An 18,092-nucleotide genomic window follows, 5' to 3' on the forward strand; every position below is an offset into this window, starting at 1 on the left:
AACGGCTGTATGGTGCGTTCGTGGAGGGTTTAATGCGAAGGCATCAAACCCATATTGAGAAGCAGGATTTCTTAGCTGGGTTTTTAGAAGCTTTCATTGGTGCTTTTCACGAAAAAAACATCAGATCAGGATTCGAAGCAGCTGGACTTGTTCCTTTTAACCCGGATAGGGTCATATCTACGTTGGATATCGCAAAAGTAGTACGAACACCGACACCCGACCCCCAATTGCCTCCCTCCGTCTGGGTTTCTAAGACGCCTACCAACACCCTCGAAGCCGAATCGCAGTCAACTTTGATTAAAAGTAGCGTCCAGAGGCATCAAGACAGCTCGCCGACGCATATTTTGAACTCAATTAACTCGACTACGAAGGCTACGCATGCAATGATGCATGAGAATGCATTATTACGTCGGGAGAACGAAGAGCTTCGTGAGACGAACCATATACTAAGTAAGTGTCGTAGGACGAAAAATAAGCAAATCCAATATCGAGGAGCACTTAGTATAGGTGATGCACAAGTTTTACGGGCCTTGAGGGGTGATATCAAGGTTATGGAGGAGGAAGAAGGCGGAAGCAGTCGTCCTGTAAAGCGCCGGCAGACCGGTATAAGGCGCTGTGGTATTTGCGGAGGGACTGGACATAATGCAAGGACTTGTTCAATAGAAGTAGAAACTGATAATGAAGAAGATTTTGAGTAATTTAAAGGATAAAATGCGGGTTATGCATAGGATATTACTGAATTACTTGAAGGTGCCAAGAAAAGTGCGAAAGTGACTTGTGTGCGAAAATGACTTGTGGATCACGTTACTCTTATAGCCAAATAACTTCAAGATAGGCGCACTCGCATGAGAATTGCAAATTGAAACTCTCAATTGTGAAACAAATCACACTGTAAGTTAGTATCTAAGTGATGCAAACAAGGTTAACCAAGCACAAATTCCAGAGTTTAAATCTCGCTATGGGCTCGTATTTAAGACTATGAACCCCGATATCTATAACATTTCCCCTGCTAAATTCAGAGACCAAATCTTATAAACTACTATTATTGTCTTATGACATTATGTCTAGAAGGTCATCTAATCTCATCTCTTATCCCTCATGCAAAACCCCTTACTTAAGAAGAAAAGTGCGGTGCATTGAGGAACAAGCCCATCAACACCCCACCCAACGTACCCGCGATGGGAATAGTCGCAATCCACGAAAGCAACAACAGACCGACACGCTGGAAGTTGACAGCCTTGAAGGTGCCGTTGCAGAGACCGACGCCAACAGTGGCGCCGGTGATGCACATGGATGTGGATACGGGAAGGGAGAACTGGGAGAAGACGAGGACGGTGATGGCCGCGCCCATTTCCATGGAGCAACCTGCAAAGAGAGGAAAGAGTCAGCATAATACATCTTTGTTTGGGATGATAGAGGAAAACGGTGGGGGGGAGAGGTGAAGACAAACCTCGACTAGGCGAGTGATACGTAATCTTGTTGCCCATAACCTTCATGATGTTGTAGCCATAGGTGATGAGGCCCAGCGATATAACCGCCGAAAGAACCGCCAACTGCCAAACCGGCACAGAGGCCTTGGACGCCGCGGCATTGCCAGTGGACCAAGCCGAGTAAATGACAGCCCAGGGACCAACCGAGTTCCCGATATCGTTCGCGCCGTGTGCAAAAGAAGCCGTGCATGCAGTCAAGACCTGCACAAACGAATACGTATGCTCAACCTCATTAGGGTACTTGTCAGCATGGGCATACACCCTTGCCATACGGGCACCCTCGGGCGTCCCCTCGGTTCCCGTCTGCGCGGCATGGATATCGTAGTGCAGACCGTAAAGGGCACCGCAGACAAGCATGGCGGGGATCCGCTTCGCGAGAATCTTCATGTTGTGGAGCTCGTAGATCTGGCCGGGGCCCATGGGGTTCTCGTGGAGGGTGCGCATAGCCCAGCCAATGGGGCCCTTCTTCTTGCGGAGGGCGGCGTGGAGACGCTCCTCGCCTGCAGCCTCGAGTTCCTTGTAGCTGCGCTGCGAGGCCTCGGTATTGACGAGACGCTTTTCGTTTTCCCTCGTGTCTTGAGTGGACGTGGAGATGGGCAACACGTCGTCGGGTTTGGGGTCGGTGTGGCTGCGGATTGATTCGACGGAGGAGTGTTCGTCATCTTGGACGACGGCGTAGTTGGGCACGGCGGCGCGGTCGGCGTGATCGGGGGCCGGGCGCTTAAAGAGGAGGGGACCCAGCACGAACATGTACCACTTGACGGTGTGATCACGCTTGACGATGCGGGAGTGCACAAAAGGGACGAAGAAGATGGCGGACAAGAGGGCGACACCAGCACCGGTGCCCATGGTGACGCTGGCAACGTACCAGTCGGGCTTCTTGTTCAGACCGAGGTTGGGGGAACCCTTGTAGACGATGGACAGAGTGCAGATGGTGCCGGCAATAAGGAACCAGAAGGGCGAGCTGTAGACGGCCCAGGGGACGGGGTTCTTACGCATGTGCACCATGAACTTGATCAACATAAAGATGGTGGCGGCAAACCCGGCCGAGATGACGGGTGCCATGCCCAGACCGGCAAAGATGGCTCCGAGGCCTTTGCCGTCGTTCCATCCCCATTGCACTTGAGAAGCGCCGACGGTAGCGACACCAACACCGGCCACGGCCGAGATAAGCGAATACGTCGACGACACATGGGCTGAGTGCTTGGTGCACCACATGACCCATGATGAGGCAGCAGCGAGTGCGCATGTGAAGGCGAGCATCTGCACGCCGGCGTCGCCCCGGAAGGCGGAGTTGGGGATAATGCCGTTCTTAATGGTGTCGGCCGTTCGTGCACCCACCGTGATGGCCCCCAGCATCTCAAACACGGTGCCGAAGACCATGGCCTGTCGGTATGAAATGGACCGAGACGAGACACTAGTTGCCCACGCATTAGCTACATCGTCTGTTGAGTCGATTAGTTTCCGTCACATCTCGAAGATAAACCAATAGTAGACGACAGATGGGGATGGCTGTTTTGCCTGACTACTCACTTGCGCCGTTGTTGTAGGCATCGAGCATGGCAAACATGGTACCGATGACAAAAACGTAGGTATATTCTTCGAGCGCCATCTTGATCGAGGGGCCCCAGGCAGTCAGTTCTCAGCGAAAGATGGGATGACTCGATCGGATGCTGAACAACGAGAACATTCGTCCGAAATCCGACAAAAACCAGAGCGCGAGACAGCTGCTTTTGTGTACTGTCTGTAACTTCCTCTAATGCAACCCCCGTCTGTTCCCTTAGGACGCCGAGGCCAGGGAAGCCGTTGACAAACTGTGGCAACTACAGTTTCCGCCCTTTTTAGATAGATTTGGCGTCCACGTTCCCGCATCGCTTAGTATGATTCGCAAGTGACGGCCAGGCAAGCACCCCCGGCAAAGCAAGCCCCCCCAGCAAGCGCAGCCAACTGACCGGCCTTATCCGCTGCATCGGACCTCGATCAGTCGTCGCCTCGGTGGCCATCCAGGACGACAAGAGGATTTGGCCATCTTGGCGAAACCTTGGCGGCACTGAAGAGGCTTTAAACCCGCGGTGTCAGCTCCAGACTGGACTATCGTTCGTCCATGAGGCTCTTGGCGGGGGATGGTTACACGCTAGGCATTCTCCTATCAGAGTTGGAGAATTCTCCACGTGGGTGCCGAATGTGGTCTTTGTGGTCGATCTCTCGCCAAGCCTCGAGGAGGAGACAGTCCCCGCATGCCCACTCAATCCGTTATCGACAAGGGATGCTTACGCTGGATGAGCGAAGAACACAGCCGTGGGCTTGTCCCCGTGGGTTCTTGTTGTTTCGACCAAACTGCGAACGAACCAGAACGAAATCTTCTCACACGAGCACGTTGCGAGTGGAAGAGTCTGGCCTGCATCAAGAAGAAACGGCTGCCATATGTTGCATCCGTAATAGTCTAGAAGGATGCATCAAGGCTTCAGCTGCGGGTTGAAGTCCGCTCTGCATGAGCTGAGCGCATCCAGACTTTGCAGTACATACTATGTGTCGAAACGACCAATAGAACTCCAGGAGCAGCGTGGCCCAAATTTTGAAGATTTTTCAGAGGCCGCGGGGGTGATTCACTTCTTGGAAATTATCGGACATTGAAATTGCAATACCTAGTCCTGTATTACAAATGGCTTGAAGATGATTTCTCCCCCAGATCCAAAGGCCTGAAGCATAGTAACGGCCACAGGGGTCCTAAATACACAGTGATATGCGGTTTGGCTGCCCATTTGCCTGGGCATGTCAAGGGGCGGATACATCGGAGGCTTTCGTACCTGAAGATCCAACGCCAATCATGCTTTACTATATCAGGAGGTGCGTCAGCTTCAAAGATTTGCAGAGCCAACGGTCCGACGGAAGTACGACTACAGTCGATATCTCTTTGCTAGAGGGAAAGGCTTGACTCGTACGTCTGCCCACCTATCTTAAATGATCAAATGAGGACTTTCGATCGCGTAGTAGTACGCGTTCAAAACTCTATCTGCAGCTCGGCAACTCTATTTCAGGGACATACCACAAAAAGCTTGGTTTAACAATTTCTCTATGGGCACCAACTTTGCCCACAATTCAACAGATAAGAAAGCGCAACACATGTTTTTCTGCGGCTGTCACCCAAACCAGGCTCCGAAGCCAGAAGCGATAGCTCTCGGCAGTCTCATGATGCAAGTGCCCGCGAACATGTCAAAACACTGTCCACTATTGAAGCCTATAATTAGGGAGTGTAGCGTTGTCTGCAACCTGGATATCGATGTTATAGTACTCACCTCTGCCGAGACCATCCAAGCCTCAACATGTCGTGCATTCGTTCGATCTTGGCTGCCCAGGCTCAACGACCCGACCGCGAAGCTTCCGGCACGAGGGGCCGAGACGGATGAATACATATTGGCGTAAAGCTTAGCGTGGGAGAAGACATATAAGGCCACAGCCTGTTTCGTCATAATACAAGCAATATCCAACTCGTGACCTCCTGATCTCGGATCCACCACACACCTTTTGGTTGTTAGAAGCATTCAAGCTTTGCCATGGCTAGCAGAAAGACGAAAATAGAAGGCTAAGGTGTCAGTTCGTCTGATACATGCATCGGGACTAGCAAACGTTATCATTGTTCGGCCTTGGTCTGCGGGGCGCTGCGTAGAACGACAACGTGACGTGAAAGGCGACGTTGTGGACCTCTCCGTTGAACTGCTGGTCTGGGTGGTGCACACTATCTATACGAGCCGATTTGGCTAGATAGAGTAAATGCCACGCACGAGAAGTACGGAGTCCTGGGTCTAAGATAAGACGAGATGGTGGGATTCTCTTGACTTTGTGAGATTCGTGGCCGGAAGTCAGCAACTTCTTAATCATGATTGGTGACATTTGTGATGCGAAAATCTTAGGATGTTTCTGATACTGGCTTGGAAACGTGCCGCGGTCTCAGCAGTTCCGTGCAGTTCCCGTAGCTATGTTTTGTATCATGGAGGATGGAAACAAAAAGGCGGGACTCAGCTGTGAAGGTTAACTGGGGCCCAGAATCCCTGAAGCTACCCCAGAATCATGTGACTGGGTCGAAATGCATCAGGGACAAGAGCGATACACCAATCATAGCATGCGGTGACAGTGGGATGGAAGGTGGGACGAAAGGGAAACGAAACTCACTAAGCGAAGTTTGAATGTTTCCGGGAATTTCTCTATATCCTACCACCGTCTACTAATTAAGCTATGTAATTATTCTATGTTGCCTAAGACTGTAGAGTGCCTGCTAGTGCTACTATGGATAGCTGTAGAGACTACTAAGACTGTATGCGTCTGTTTGCTTTCAATGAGGCTACGTAACAACTCCAGGCTGGCCAAGTCGTAAAGAAACATAATGTCCAACGACATATATTTCGATCCTTTTCAGGATCATTACTAATGAAGCACATGTTACACACAAAGGTGGTCAAAGATTTGTGAGGTTGTAAAAGCATGACATTCTATCTAGTCTTATGGAGCACGAAGGTTGGACTTAGTCCCGAAGGGCTAAGTCACGTGGTAACCTTGGTGGTCTTGGCAAAGCCCACCAAGGTTGCCTAACAGCACAGTTTCGAGTACTATATAGACAACTAATCATCATCAGTAATCATGTAGTTTACCTCCTTACAATACCTCAAGTATGTACATATTATATTCGGCAGTGCTGAAAGTATGCGTTCCTATTGCAGATTTTATCTTCTAGTTGGAGCAAGGCGCCTGTGTCAGTCTTGTATAACGAGATTCTCAGTCTAGCTATATAGCTCAATAATTCAAATTGCCTAAACTGGATTCTTGCTTTCTAGTTAGTAAAGACCAACCTCAAAACCCAGGGTTACATCGCATCTGACAGTCTATCCCACATGTTATTCGCAAAAGTACATGTCCGGTTCAGCGGCTTAGTCCTGAGTAGCATTACATTGCAAGGCTTCTTTATACCTTTTGTAGCGCAGGATTATAACTTCAATCAGTAAAGTTACGCCACTAGCCACGCCACAGAGTTGCATGGCGGTTGTAGGTGTAGCCAATCTTGCCAGAGCTAAGCCTTCGCACCGGATCTGACAACTCAGCAGCATTATTTTTCAGTCAGTGGTGTGATTGGTGATATCTGGCCGGCACAATGTACTACGCAGGGTCATATATCAGCTTCCCCGCACTTATACGCCGCTTGTATTTGAACCGGCCGGCATCGTCCACAGGCTTTATCCAAATCCCTTCCTACTTAAGTACGCGAGCTTGAAATACTTGTTTCATGTAATTCAAACCATTATTTGACGATCTCCAGTCCCACCATGGCGGCCGATGGCATCACCAACAGAACAACATCCCTCTGCTTCACCAAGTTTCAAAATGTCATTGATGGGAAGCTAGTCGGCACTGAGAAGACGCGATGCAGCGTCAACCCTTCAACCCTCAAAGATCTTCCTCCAGTGCCTGTCAGTACACCCGCCGATGTAGACAGAGCTGTTGAGGTAGCCAAGAAAGCGCAGGAATCATGGGCCGAAGTGCCATGGACAGAGCGTCGGAAGGCCATCCATGCCTTTGCAGCTGCTTTGGAATCTCAAATAGACGACTTCAGCCAGATGCTCACCAAAGAGCAAGGCAAGCCGGTAAGTGACATCAGAAGACAGCATCATCTTGAGCTAAGTGCTATGTGGACTGACTGAACAATCGCTAGCTCGGATTTGCCAATTTCGAAATGCAAATAACTCTCAACTGCCTTCGCGAATTAGCAAATTTTCCAGAGACTGAGGAGACCATCGAGGAAACCGATGACAAAAAGGTCATCGCCCGGTACATCCCACTGGGCGTCGTAGTCGGTACGCCAGCCTGTTCAAATCCTCCCTTTTCATTTTCTACCCATGTTTCAATATACTTACCCAAAACCAACAAAAGGCATAGTCCCCTGGAACTTTCCCATCCAATTAGCTAGCGTCAAGCTCGCCTCCGCCCTCATCACGGGCAATACCTTCATCCTCAAATCCTCTCCCTTCACTCCCTACTGCAGCCTCAAAATGGCCGAACTAGCCATACCCTTCTTTCCTCCGGGAGTCTTCCAGTGTCTAAGCGGCGATGATGACCTCGGGCCCTGGCTTACCGCTCACCCTGGGGTGAACAAGGTCACGTTCACCGGCTCTATCGCGACGGGGAAGCGCGTGATGGAGAGCTGCAGCAAGACACTGAAAAGAGTAACTCTCGAGCTGGGCGGGAACGACCCGGCGATCGTGTGCTCCGATGTCGATGTAGTCGAGGTAGCGCCTGAGATCGCGGGTTTGGCACTGATAAATAGTGGACAGGTGTGTTGCGCGATCAAGCGGGTGTTTGTGCACGAGTCGATTTACGAGGCATTGCTGAAGGCTATGGTGGAGTATGCTAAGGGGTTGAATGTCGGGGATGGGTTTCAGGAGGGGGTTTGGCTTGGTCCGGTCAATAATAGGCTGCAGTATGACAGAGTGAAGAATCTGCTGGAGGATATTGAGAGGACGAGGCTTACGGTTGCGCTCGGAAGCACCAAGGTATCAACTATGGGGAATGGATACTTTATCACGCCTACCATCATCGACAATCCGCCAGATAACTCAAGGATTGTGGTAGAGGAGCCTTTCGGTTAGTACTCGATCTCACCTCGCAACTTGATATAAGCGGAATTCTCACTCCTCACAGGCCCCGTCTTCCCAGTTCTCAAGTGGTCAGATGAAGCCGAAGTCATCAAGCGGGCAAATGACTCAGATATGGGACTGGGTGCCTCTGTATGGACTAAAGACCTGGTTCAAGCTGAGCGTATCGCTAGGAAGCTTCAAGTGGGAAGTGTTTGGATGCGAGTTCCCCCTTTCTCGAGACTCTACGATTTCAAATGCCCAATTCTCTTGCCACTAGTAACTGTATAGCTAACTTTTGGCCTACAGAAATAATCATATGGCTGGTCAAGCAAACGCGCCCTTCGGAGGTCACAAGCAGAGTGGCGTCGGGGTCGAGTACGGCGAGGCTGGATTGAAGGGGTATTGTGACGTGCAGACATTGTTCCTGAAGAAGTAGGTTCAAATAGAGCATGAGACTAACTTGGAATAGAGTTAACTATAAATATTGTATATATTTATTTCTTATCCTATCTTTTATTTAATCTAACAGAGGCATTGTTTATTGCTACTGTGTGCAAGCTTCTCCTATTCTTGTACTTCATAAGTAAAGTTTGACTGACTCTTGATTTGGGGAGTAGTTAGACTGCGAGCCGCGATTAAAGCAGCCCGTTCACATAATTGCTGGCCGGACTGGCAGTACTGAAGATATCTGTGTAGTCAGATTGGAAGGTGTGCATATATTTGTACTCCTCCTAAGCCATATGCACATTTAAGTACGACACAACTACTTACAGCGAACGACACCGAACCTGAAAACTAACAGGAAAACAGCTAATGGTACGAACAGTCAAGCGGTCAAGCAATGAATATATTCACCTCACTGTGCTGTTCGTACAAGTTCGTCCCATCTCCTAATCCACGTTGCTTCTATTGGCCGACGTACTAGCCCGAATCAGTTATTGGTGGATATTTCCCTGAAGATATCAAGCCAAATCCTGTACTAGGAATATTTTAAATGCCGTTGTTTCAAAAACAGCAAAATTCTGACCACGGCACGCGGCTAGACACTCTTAACTATGGTTCTTCGTAGCCAAGCGTGGAGCCATAATTGCCACTTTGGTCTTCGAGGCCCCTTCAGAAATAAAGCCGACAGGTTACTTCTACAATCAGGAACTACATGGCAGCTCGTTCATTGGAATCAGCGTAAGAATCATACATAACGAGCTGAGTCTATATACATATGAGTTGAACGAACATGGGGACGAAGGGGTGGTAAGTTATGGGTTGATGGACAGCCATAGATACATGTCTTGGCCTCCATTAGCAACGATATCTCAATCCCTATGATTTTCACTTGACAGTCACTCCAGACCGACAATAACCAGTCCGCCTTCAGTGTCATCACCAAGCAAAACACCCAAGGTCCACGTCTGCTTACCAGAATGCACTCCTACTGCCTCTTCTTGGCCCTGCCAGCCCTCGACACAGCCTTCAACCTCTTCCGCATACCCTCATTATCATGCTCCGGACCCAGTACCACGACCCTGCACCAAAAACGCGAAGACTTGTGGGCGGCGCCGTCTCCCTCGGCCATTCCAAATTTAACAATACCAACGCTGTCACAGAACTGACCCCGGGATTTCGATACGAGGAGAGATGAAAGGAAGATCCCGATAGGAAGAAAACAAACCGAAGGTACCCTCAGGGCGAGGCAGCACCATAATGTGCTGATGCGGCCGACGATATGCCCAAGTGCTTGTCATGAAGCAGGCTTACGAGTGAAATTGGTCATCTTACCAACTTCTGGCCTCAGTTTTGAAGCCAGGGCCCAGGACGGAATCCAGGCTGTGACAGGTGGGCTGCTGATTCCTGATGTCATCGATACAGAATCCATGTTCATCGCTCAGGAGACGTCACGTCAAGATCGATAAATCGTCCCTACCTTCAGGGGCAAAGGTCGTAGGTCTGTTCTGGAACGCGATGCTTTGAGGCCCTCCACCCGTCTTCTCCTTTGCCTTGCTAAATCGCTGCCGAACCTACTCTATCGTCAAACCCTGGCGACTTGGATGGCCAAACTGCTCAATGGGTAGGGTCCCAAAAATGGAAATAATGTCGAATAGCAGACGACGTCACAGGATCGGGGGAATCATGAAGGCATTAGCAGTTTGTATCCATAAGCGGTGTGTTGTTCCCTTGGTTGCGCCGGCTCCACGATCCCATGACCGGAACCAATGGAGCTGATACCCGGGACACAAACATAAAAGCCGGTCGACATGCTAGGTAGCTTATGATTTGGTTGGTGTGATGCAGTTCTGCCACGGAGAACACCGAATTTCCGCCTCCATCCGCTCTATTCAGTGGCGCTGGTATCCGAAAATAATAGGTATGCTCCTCGAAGGAAACTCGGCATGGTTTCTATTGGTTAGAGATGCGGACTAGCCCGAGCTCGCCTGAGATCTCCAACAGCGCGAAGATAAGAACACCCGCGCTGTGTATGTAATGCGAAAGCTTAAGCAGACACTGGTGATCAGGTTCAAGTAGAGAAAGATGAAGCGGCCCGAGGATCAGCACATGAGGGGAACCGACTGTGGTTGCTGAGCGAATTATGAAGCCAACACAGTAACTCAATCACAATTCCCATTCTCCTCTTTCTATGAGGCTTGGCTCCGGGTAAATCTGAGGTCTCATACCTGTTCGCCTAGTAATCTTGTGCATTCCAATCCCAACAATCACTATCGCCGCCAAGATGGTCGAAGTCAAAGAAATTACCATAGCCCAAGCACAAGATGGTTTCAGACGCGGCGACTTCACCGCCAAGGATCTGGCCACTACGTTCCTTGAACGCATCGAGAAGCTCGATAAAGCCGGCCCGCGCGTCAACGCAACATTGGCCATGTCGACCACAGCACTTGACGACGCCGCAGCCCTGGATGAATACTTCCGGAACACCAAAAAGTTCAAGGGCAGACTCCACGGCATCCCTGTATTGGTGAAGGATCAAGTGCGGTAAAAATGCAACTTTCTTTTGCCTCTCAGTTGATCTGATCTATATTCTAGGCCGATACCAAGGGGATGGTGACAACCTACGGCTCAGACGTAACTCGAAACAATATCCCTGACGAGGATGCCACCGTCGTCACCAAGTTGAAGGAAGCTGGTGCCGTCATTCTAGGGAAGACCACAATGGCGGAGTGGGCAGCAGTCTGGTACTCTGGGAACGCCGCGACTAATTATGAGTACACCAAAAACCCATACAATCTGAACCACGACGTGAGTGGTTCGTCAGGAGGTTCGGCCGCTGCAGTTGCTGCCAATTTCACCGTCCTCGCTGTGGCAGAGGACACGGGAGGTTCGATCCGGGTGCCCAGCTCATTCTGCAATTTGGTGGGCATCCGCGTCACCCCAGGTCTCATATCGCGCCATGGCTTCTGCCCGCTGATCAAGAACCACGATACACCAGGACCAATGGCAAGAACTGTTACCGATTGTGCCCTGATGCTCGACTGCATGGTAGGGTTTGATCCGAAAGACGACTTCACGGGCTTCGCAGCAACAGCAGCAGCCCTTGGCCTGCCGAGCAACGGAAGCTACGCCGCAAATCTCGACCAAGGGCCCTCGAGGTTGAAGAAAGCGAAAATCGGCGTCGTAAGACAGCGCTTCGGGCCCGTTTGCGATCCGTACTGCAAAGCCGTCAACACGGTCATATCGGCGGCGATGGACATGCTATCCAGTGCCGGCACGACATTTATCGATGTGCACATCGATAATCTCGACCATTACCTGGATTACACGCAGACATATACGATTCGCTCTCGCAGTGATATCAACGAGTTCCTGGCGGCGAAGCCCCATCTCCCGCAGGACATCGCCGACATCTTGCCAAAAGAACCGCCAAAGCATTTCATGGATTTTTTGTGTGCCGTGGCGCATGGACCGAAAGACCCCCAGGACGACCCGACTTATCTAGACAGGATACTGCAGCGGGATGAGTTGAAGCGCAAGTTGGATTGCCTCATTGCATCGCTCGGCCTGGACGCTCTCACGCTGCCCGATGTTCAAGTCCCGCCGCCACATTTCGAGGACTGGACCAAGAACGGTCGTTTTGAGGGGAAGGAGTTCCCGACGAACACGTTTTTGGCATCAATGACCCGACTACCGGCTGTGACTGTATCGGTTGGCTTCACGGAGAACGGGTTGCCTGTGGGTATTGAGTTCATTGGTTTGGAACATCAAGAACAACACTTGCTCGAGTTGGCGAGAGGGGTAGAGGTGATTGTTGCGGCAAGGAGGGCGCCGCCAGGGCCATTGTAGGACGTATCAAGGGGCAAAGACGAACAGGGGGGGCCGTGCGAAGTACTTGTAGGCATTCAACATGAGCAAAGGAACTATGTGACATGAAAATATTTAATATTGCTCAAGTATTCAGCTCTACTGCGTACCATGTAGAATTTACACTAATTGAGAGTGGAGTAGCATCACCAAGCCAGCTTCCCTGCAGGAACTACAAAAGCGCACGTCCAACCCTGCCGAATGCCGAAATTGGCTTGCGGGGGTTCTCAGGGGGTTTATATTGGAGACGGGGCGCCAATTTGAAAGCTCCAGTGAGCTCCAGCAATCGTAGGCTTATCATAGACTTTATTGACTTTAAGCTTCCGTCAAGGTTCAGTCCAGGGAGCATCCTCGCTCGTTCTGTTGATCAGTTGGGTTGGTAGGCCCTCCACGCTCTTTTTAATTTTATTTCTTTGGCCGTATCCATCCCTCTTGGATATCGATACACTCATTTCAACTAGTAGATCGCAACAAGTTTCTTGTTGCAGTTGTGCTGCGCTGCTAGGTGTATCCCGAGGCGCGTCCAAGTCTTGGGATACGACTGCTCATACTCACCATGTTCACAACCATTCTGGCCGCGGTGGCCTTGCTAGCCACCACTATCACAGCTATTCCTAATCCCGTCCAACCTGAAGACGTGCCAACCACAACGCCATCTGCAACAGCAACAACAATAAACACCGACAGCGACGCTCTCTGGGTCACAGTCGACTCCGACGGCAAACCCAGCACCGTCACCCCCATCCGCACAACCATCTCAGGCACTCCCACCCTTCTCTCGGGCGCGCCCAACAAACTGACCGCCACGGTACAAACACACACCATCCACGGACAAGTAACAACAAGCACGGGCGCCGCGCCCCTTGCAACGGCCACCGCCGCCGGCGGCGCAGGCTCCTTCGAAATCTGCACCAACGAATCCGGTCCTCTAGCGCCGTGGTGTATCCCCACCGATGGCATGCCTCTCTATCCCGGCTCGACGTACTACTTCACCTGGGATGCCAGCTACTTCAGCTCCAGCAACACGACGCTCCGCGTCCAGGGGAACTACTTCAATTCCAGCACGGGCCTAACCACCACGCAAGCCTTCCAAAGCGACAACATTCTCGTTTCATGGGGGTTCTGGACTTACACCATCGACAAGTCCCTCATGCAGCAGACTTCAGGGGTGAACATCTCGCTGCAGCTCGCTGCTCTCCGCATTGGGGGCCAAAAAGCAGAGATACTTAAGGGCCCCACTGTCTTGGTGACCAACCCGCCTGTTTACCAACAGGCCCCTGCAAACGCCCCCGTCGGATTGGCGCTCTACATCGGTCTCCCCGCCGTCCTAGTCTTCGTGGTGGTCTGTATCGTGGGTACCTTCCTCTGGAACCGCCAGCAGCGGCGCATTGGGCTGGGCAACATCATGTCGCGCAGTCGACACGGGTATAGCGTGGGCCGGAGCGCACGATCCCGAATGCGACTTGGAAAGGACCGTAAAAAGAACGGCAGCGACAGGAAAGCGGCGGAGGAGCGTATCCAGCTCATGGAGCAGGAGGTCGCGGCTGAGAGGGGAGGGGTGTATCGTGACATACCAGAGTCTGAGTATGAGCCCGAAGGGGGTAGGCCGAGAAGGGACAGCGATGCGTTGGGGAGCTTGGCGGGGACGCCGACGGAGGATCGGAGGATGGAATTCCAACGGCCGGGGGGGAGGGATGATGGGAGGAATTTATTTAGGGACGAGATGAAGAGGCAGGATGGGGAGAGGTTGTAGCGGATCTCCCGCTTGGGCCTGTTCATGTCGTCTCGAATCGAGAGGGATATGAGAAGGTTGAGCAGCTGCGTAAGTATGGGCCCAGCTTAGATGGAGAAGAGGCGACTCTGATGGGAGGTTGAGGTTTAGGTAATGATAATTCGATAGGCCTTGGAAGGGGTCTATGATGCAGCCTGTTTGGGAAGTCGCAATATCTCAACTGGCAAGCATAGTTTTTCAATGTAATTCGAACCACAACGTGGTCTCAGTTGCTCTAGCTTGTAGCACCGAGTTTCATGGACTAATTTACAATATTAATGTCTTATTTCTTATCCAGCAGGACATTCGAGGCAGACTAACAGAGTAAGGTGATTACAGTGAAATTCATCCCATGAAAATGTCCTGTCATGCCCCGTGTTCCTGTGGGTTTAACTTATGCATTACTAGGTCTATTAACCACACGTCTTGAGGAACGTACTTAACCCGCCCAATCCGTTGCCGTACTGCCTCAGCCCGTTCCCAATGATCCCCCCACCTTACTCAAATCTCCAACTCAGGTTCCGCTCCTTGTTCCACGCACCATCAACCGTATACGCCGCTAATCCGGTAATCGTCAAAACCTTGGAGTCCCCATCCATAGTCCAGCCCGACTTGACCTCAACACCGTCAAATTGGACGCCATGCACTCGCTCGGGAAGGCCTATGATGGTCACATTCGCCAGCATATTCATATCTGTAAAATTACCCGACGGCACGGCCTTGAGACTAGTCTCGGTGGCAGAAAAGTCCACCCAAGTCGTCGCATTCGGAACCAGACTCTCCCCATCATCGAGGTATAAGCCCCCACCCGCCTTGCCCTTTCCATCGAGGGCGGCCAGCAGGCTCCAGGAGCTTTTCCTCGTGTCTGCAATTGTCATTCTGGGCTGTTGTAGAGGCACCACGTTTCCGCCTTTGACAAAAACTGGGATATGGCCCAGCGGCGCGTCAATAGTGACGTTCTGTCCTGCCGTTACGCCCGTGATGGCGCTTAGGTTGTACCAGTCGTACCACACCGTTCCGGAGCCCACGCCGGGGAATAGCCCCTTGACCGTAGTTGCGCCCTGCTCGAGACAAGGCGTGACCAGGACGGCATCTCCGAGTAGGAATTGACGGTCTGCGTTGGCTAACCATGGCTCATCTGGAAAGTCCCACGCCAGAGCTCGCATCGTGGTTGACCCCGTAGAGTGGCTGAGGTAGAAGGTGGTGTACATGTAGGGAAGCAAAGCATAGCGGATCTTCATTGCGATTTTGCTAGCCTTGATGACTTCGGACCAAACGTAAGGTTCTTGGCTGATGCCTCCGGCCGCGTTGTGGTTGCGGTAGAAGGGAAAGAAGGCCGACAATTGCATCCATCTGGAGCAGAGTTCCATATCGGCATTGCCAGCGAAGCCGCATGTGTCGACCCCGAACATGGGAAATCCGAAAAGAGAATAGGATAGCGCCTGAGGGATCGAAAAGAACATATAACTCCAGAGGGAATAATTGTCTCCTCCCCAATGACCAGCCCACTTTGAGCTCCCGAACAGCTGCGATCGCCCAATAATAAAGGGGCGCTTCGTTGGGAACAAGTCCAGCAGTGCGTGGTACGTCGCATTCAAGATCTGATGTCCAAAAACGTTGTGGAAATCGTATTCTTGGGTGCCTCCATGATGCGTTGCGTTGGGGCTTACTGCGTGAACACCCAAATCACCTGCGAAGTTATTGATCGTATATGGTGGCCAGTTGATGTTGCGTGCTCCCGGAGTTGGTGTAGTACGATGATATAAAGCCGATATGGAGGAAGTTGCTGCTGGTGATGCCGCTGCTGACTGTGAGGATGCGGCAGCCGACGCGGATGCCGCTTCCGTGGCATTTGTAATATTGAAGCCTTCAGGATAATCGAAAATTTTATTTCCTGGCTCGCCTGGCAGTTTGAACGACGGGTGAACAGGGTTGAGAATCGTATTCTTACTGCCGCAGCTACCCACGCAGAAACTGCTGACCTCGGACATGTCGATCCAGATACCATCAAACTTGATCTTCTCATGGTATGTTGAGATTTCAGAACTCCACCATTTATTGGTACCTGTGCTGTTGAACAAGGCACCAAGCCAGTCTGGGTAGACCGTGTAACCAGGCCAAACCGCCCCTATGTATGTGGACCCTGGAGTGCATTAGGCGGCACGAATGGGAGGGTGTGAAGATTACTTACCGTCAGGATTCAGCATGAAGGAATTCTCTTTGGCCCCTCTGTCATATGTCGGATAACCATCGCTAGCGTTATCAGGGTTGGGTATGTAAATGGCCGAGTCGACAATTGGTATATAATGCTGATTGTTGTCATGAATTTTGGAGATGAACCTGGCTCCTTCGCCGTAGGGAAATTGTACATGATCATTCTCAAAGTTTCGGTATTGGTTCATGTAGTCGATATCAGCTGTATTGTATCAGTTTCCTGTGACACGACGGCACGTGAAGATTATTACTCACTCCATATTGTCTCGAGGGGAATCTCAAACTTCTTGAAACTGTCTACCACGCTCTGAAGCTCTTTCCAATTCTTGTATCCCCAGCGACACTGATGGAACCCAAAGGTCCAGAGCTGTTGCATGGGAGGAAGACCAATTGCACTCCTCTGGTAAGATTTGGTAACTTTGTCTTGGGTCGGTCCTTCGTAGAAATAGAGATCTGGTTCCTTCGAGTCAGAGGAGAAAGTAGCAAAACAAGGCGTGAGGAAACGAACCGATGGTCCCACCCAGTGCTCTCCAGGTAATGTTTGACTCTTTCAGGAGAACCTCTTGGTTATGAACGTTCCGATTGAAGACCCCGTGCGTGTAGGACTTGTATTTGGCCGACTTATCCGTGGCCTTTGGGGCATAAGTGAGTTTCTCTGACTTTCCACCTACTTTGAAATAGCGAGTGTCATAGTAAATGGGATGATGACCATAGATGTTGGCATCGATGATGTCCCCCACATCAGCATTGAACAAGGTCCCTGCATCATGTCAGAAACACATTGCACTGTGTCCACTGGTATGCCTACTCGTCAAATTGTTTCCCAGTCTCAGGCCATGGATGACCTCTCCTAGTCCATACAGGTTGTAATTCTCCGGTAGTGAAGACCCGAATTCGATGAACTGGTCCTCGTAAACCAAATGGGCTCCCATGGTAGTGAACAGAACATCCCCAGTGCTCTTTCTCGTCACATTGAATGAGAAGCTCGGACGATTGCTCCAAGAGAATGCCAAATCGCTCTTGGAGGTACAATCCTTGTCGTCCACACCGGGTTTGGGGATCAACTCTCCTGGGAGAATGAACCAGGATGAGTTCTCTTTGCCGATGTACTTGGGCATGATCTCCACATGCAAGCGATCGGCAGCTTGATACTCCACAACCAGAGTGAGGTCCTTGACATCGTTGCCATAGAGATTGCAACCTTCCCCGATCAAAGAAAGGTCAGCAGTGATGCCGTTGGAGACGTTCCGGACTTTTGATGCCTTGTAGCCGGTGCACACAGACTGTGGATCGATCGCAAGCGGGTCCTGTATGTTGGGGATGACGGGTAGTCCCACATCTGCGTTGGGCGGCAAGGTGAAGACAGTGTCGGCTCTGGTGTCAGTGGTCGTGGTTGGTGATTGGGATAGGACGCCAGCAAACCACCCCAGAAGGGCAGCGAGGAATACAATAGAGACTCGACGGGCCATGTTGTCTCTCTTGAGATAACCAAAATAGCAATACTCGACAACGATAAGGAGTGAGCAGATAATGCTCAGGATGAAGATGAGCGATGAGACGGTGCCCAGCCGTTCAACGAAGGCCGTGAAACGATCAAGGAACAGGTCGAGGTCTAACGAGAGGCCAGAGGAAGGTGCGAGATTGTCGTAGCTTCCAATCCATCCACCGGGTTGGAAGGCCCGACTC

At 51.0% G+C, this 18,092-nt stretch overlaps 5 protein-coding genes across 5 annotated transcripts; 3 read left to right on the plus strand and 2 right to left on the minus strand.

Annotated features, from left to right (window-relative positions):
* Positions 1 to 1,074: 1,074 nt before the first annotated feature.
* On the minus strand, positions 1,075 to 2,999 carry BCR38DRAFT_102933 (phosphate transporter). The gene is made up of 2 exons (XM_040853309.1): positions 1,451 to 2,999; positions 1,075 to 1,365 (listed from the first exon to the last, which is right to left on the minus strand). The coding sequence occupies exons 1-2, from the start codon at positions 2,871 to 2,873 to the stop codon at positions 1,115 to 1,117; spliced, it is 1,674 nt and encodes a 557-aa protein (XP_040720194.1). The 5' UTR covers positions 2,874 to 2,999; the 3' UTR covers positions 1,075 to 1,114.
* A 3,693-nt stretch (positions 3,000 to 6,692) lies between these two features.
* Positions 6,693 to 8,618, plus strand: BCR38DRAFT_421511 (aldehyde dehydrogenase). The gene is made up of 5 exons (XM_040859442.1): positions 6,693 to 7,123; positions 7,192 to 7,333; positions 7,410 to 8,120; positions 8,178 to 8,331; positions 8,420 to 8,618. Exons 1-5 carry the CDS (start codon positions 6,806 to 6,808, stop codon positions 8,547 to 8,549), a joined length of 1,455 nt encoding a protein of 484 aa, XP_040720195.1. The 5' UTR covers positions 6,693 to 6,805; the 3' UTR covers positions 8,550 to 8,618.
* Positions 8,619 to 10,838: 2,220 nt separating this feature from the next.
* Positions 10,839 to 12,403, plus strand: BCR38DRAFT_481385 (amidase signature domain-containing protein; the record flags this gene model as incomplete). Its single annotated transcript, XM_040863371.1, has 2 exons — positions 10,839 to 11,093; positions 11,150 to 12,403. 2 exons carry the CDS (start codon positions 10,839 to 10,841, stop codon positions 12,401 to 12,403), a joined length of 1,509 nt encoding a protein of 502 aa, XP_040720196.1.
* Positions 12,404 to 12,661: 258 nt separating this feature from the next.
* Positions 12,662 to 14,478, plus strand: BCR38DRAFT_421515 (uncharacterized protein). The gene is made up of 2 exons (XM_040859443.1): positions 12,662 to 14,243; positions 14,304 to 14,478. Exon 1 carries the CDS (start codon positions 12,978 to 12,980, stop codon positions 14,172 to 14,174), a length of 1,197 nt encoding a protein of 398 aa, XP_040720197.1. The 5' UTR covers positions 12,662 to 12,977; the 3' UTR covers positions 14,175 to 14,243; positions 14,304 to 14,478.
* A 211-nt stretch (positions 14,479 to 14,689) lies between these two features.
* On the minus strand, positions 14,690 to 17,875 carry BCR38DRAFT_333650 (glycosyl hydrolases family 31-domain-containing protein; the record flags this gene model as incomplete). The annotated part of the gene is made up of 5 exons (XM_040855246.1): positions 14,690 to 16,335; positions 16,384 to 16,608; positions 16,662 to 16,859; positions 16,915 to 17,166; positions 17,215 to 17,875. 5 exons carry the CDS (start codon positions 17,873 to 17,875, stop codon positions 14,690 to 14,692), a joined length of 2,982 nt encoding a protein of 993 aa, XP_040720198.1.
* Positions 17,876 to 18,092: the final 217 nt, after the last annotated feature.

The sequence above is a fragment of the Pseudomassariella vexata genome (assembly GCF_002105095.1).
Source record: "Pseudomassariella vexata strain CBS 129021 chromosome Unknown BCR38scaffold_2, whole genome shotgun sequence".
In the NCBI taxonomy this organism is placed as follows: domain Eukaryota; kingdom Fungi; phylum Ascomycota; class Sordariomycetes; order Amphisphaeriales; family Pseudomassariaceae; genus Pseudomassariella; species Pseudomassariella vexata.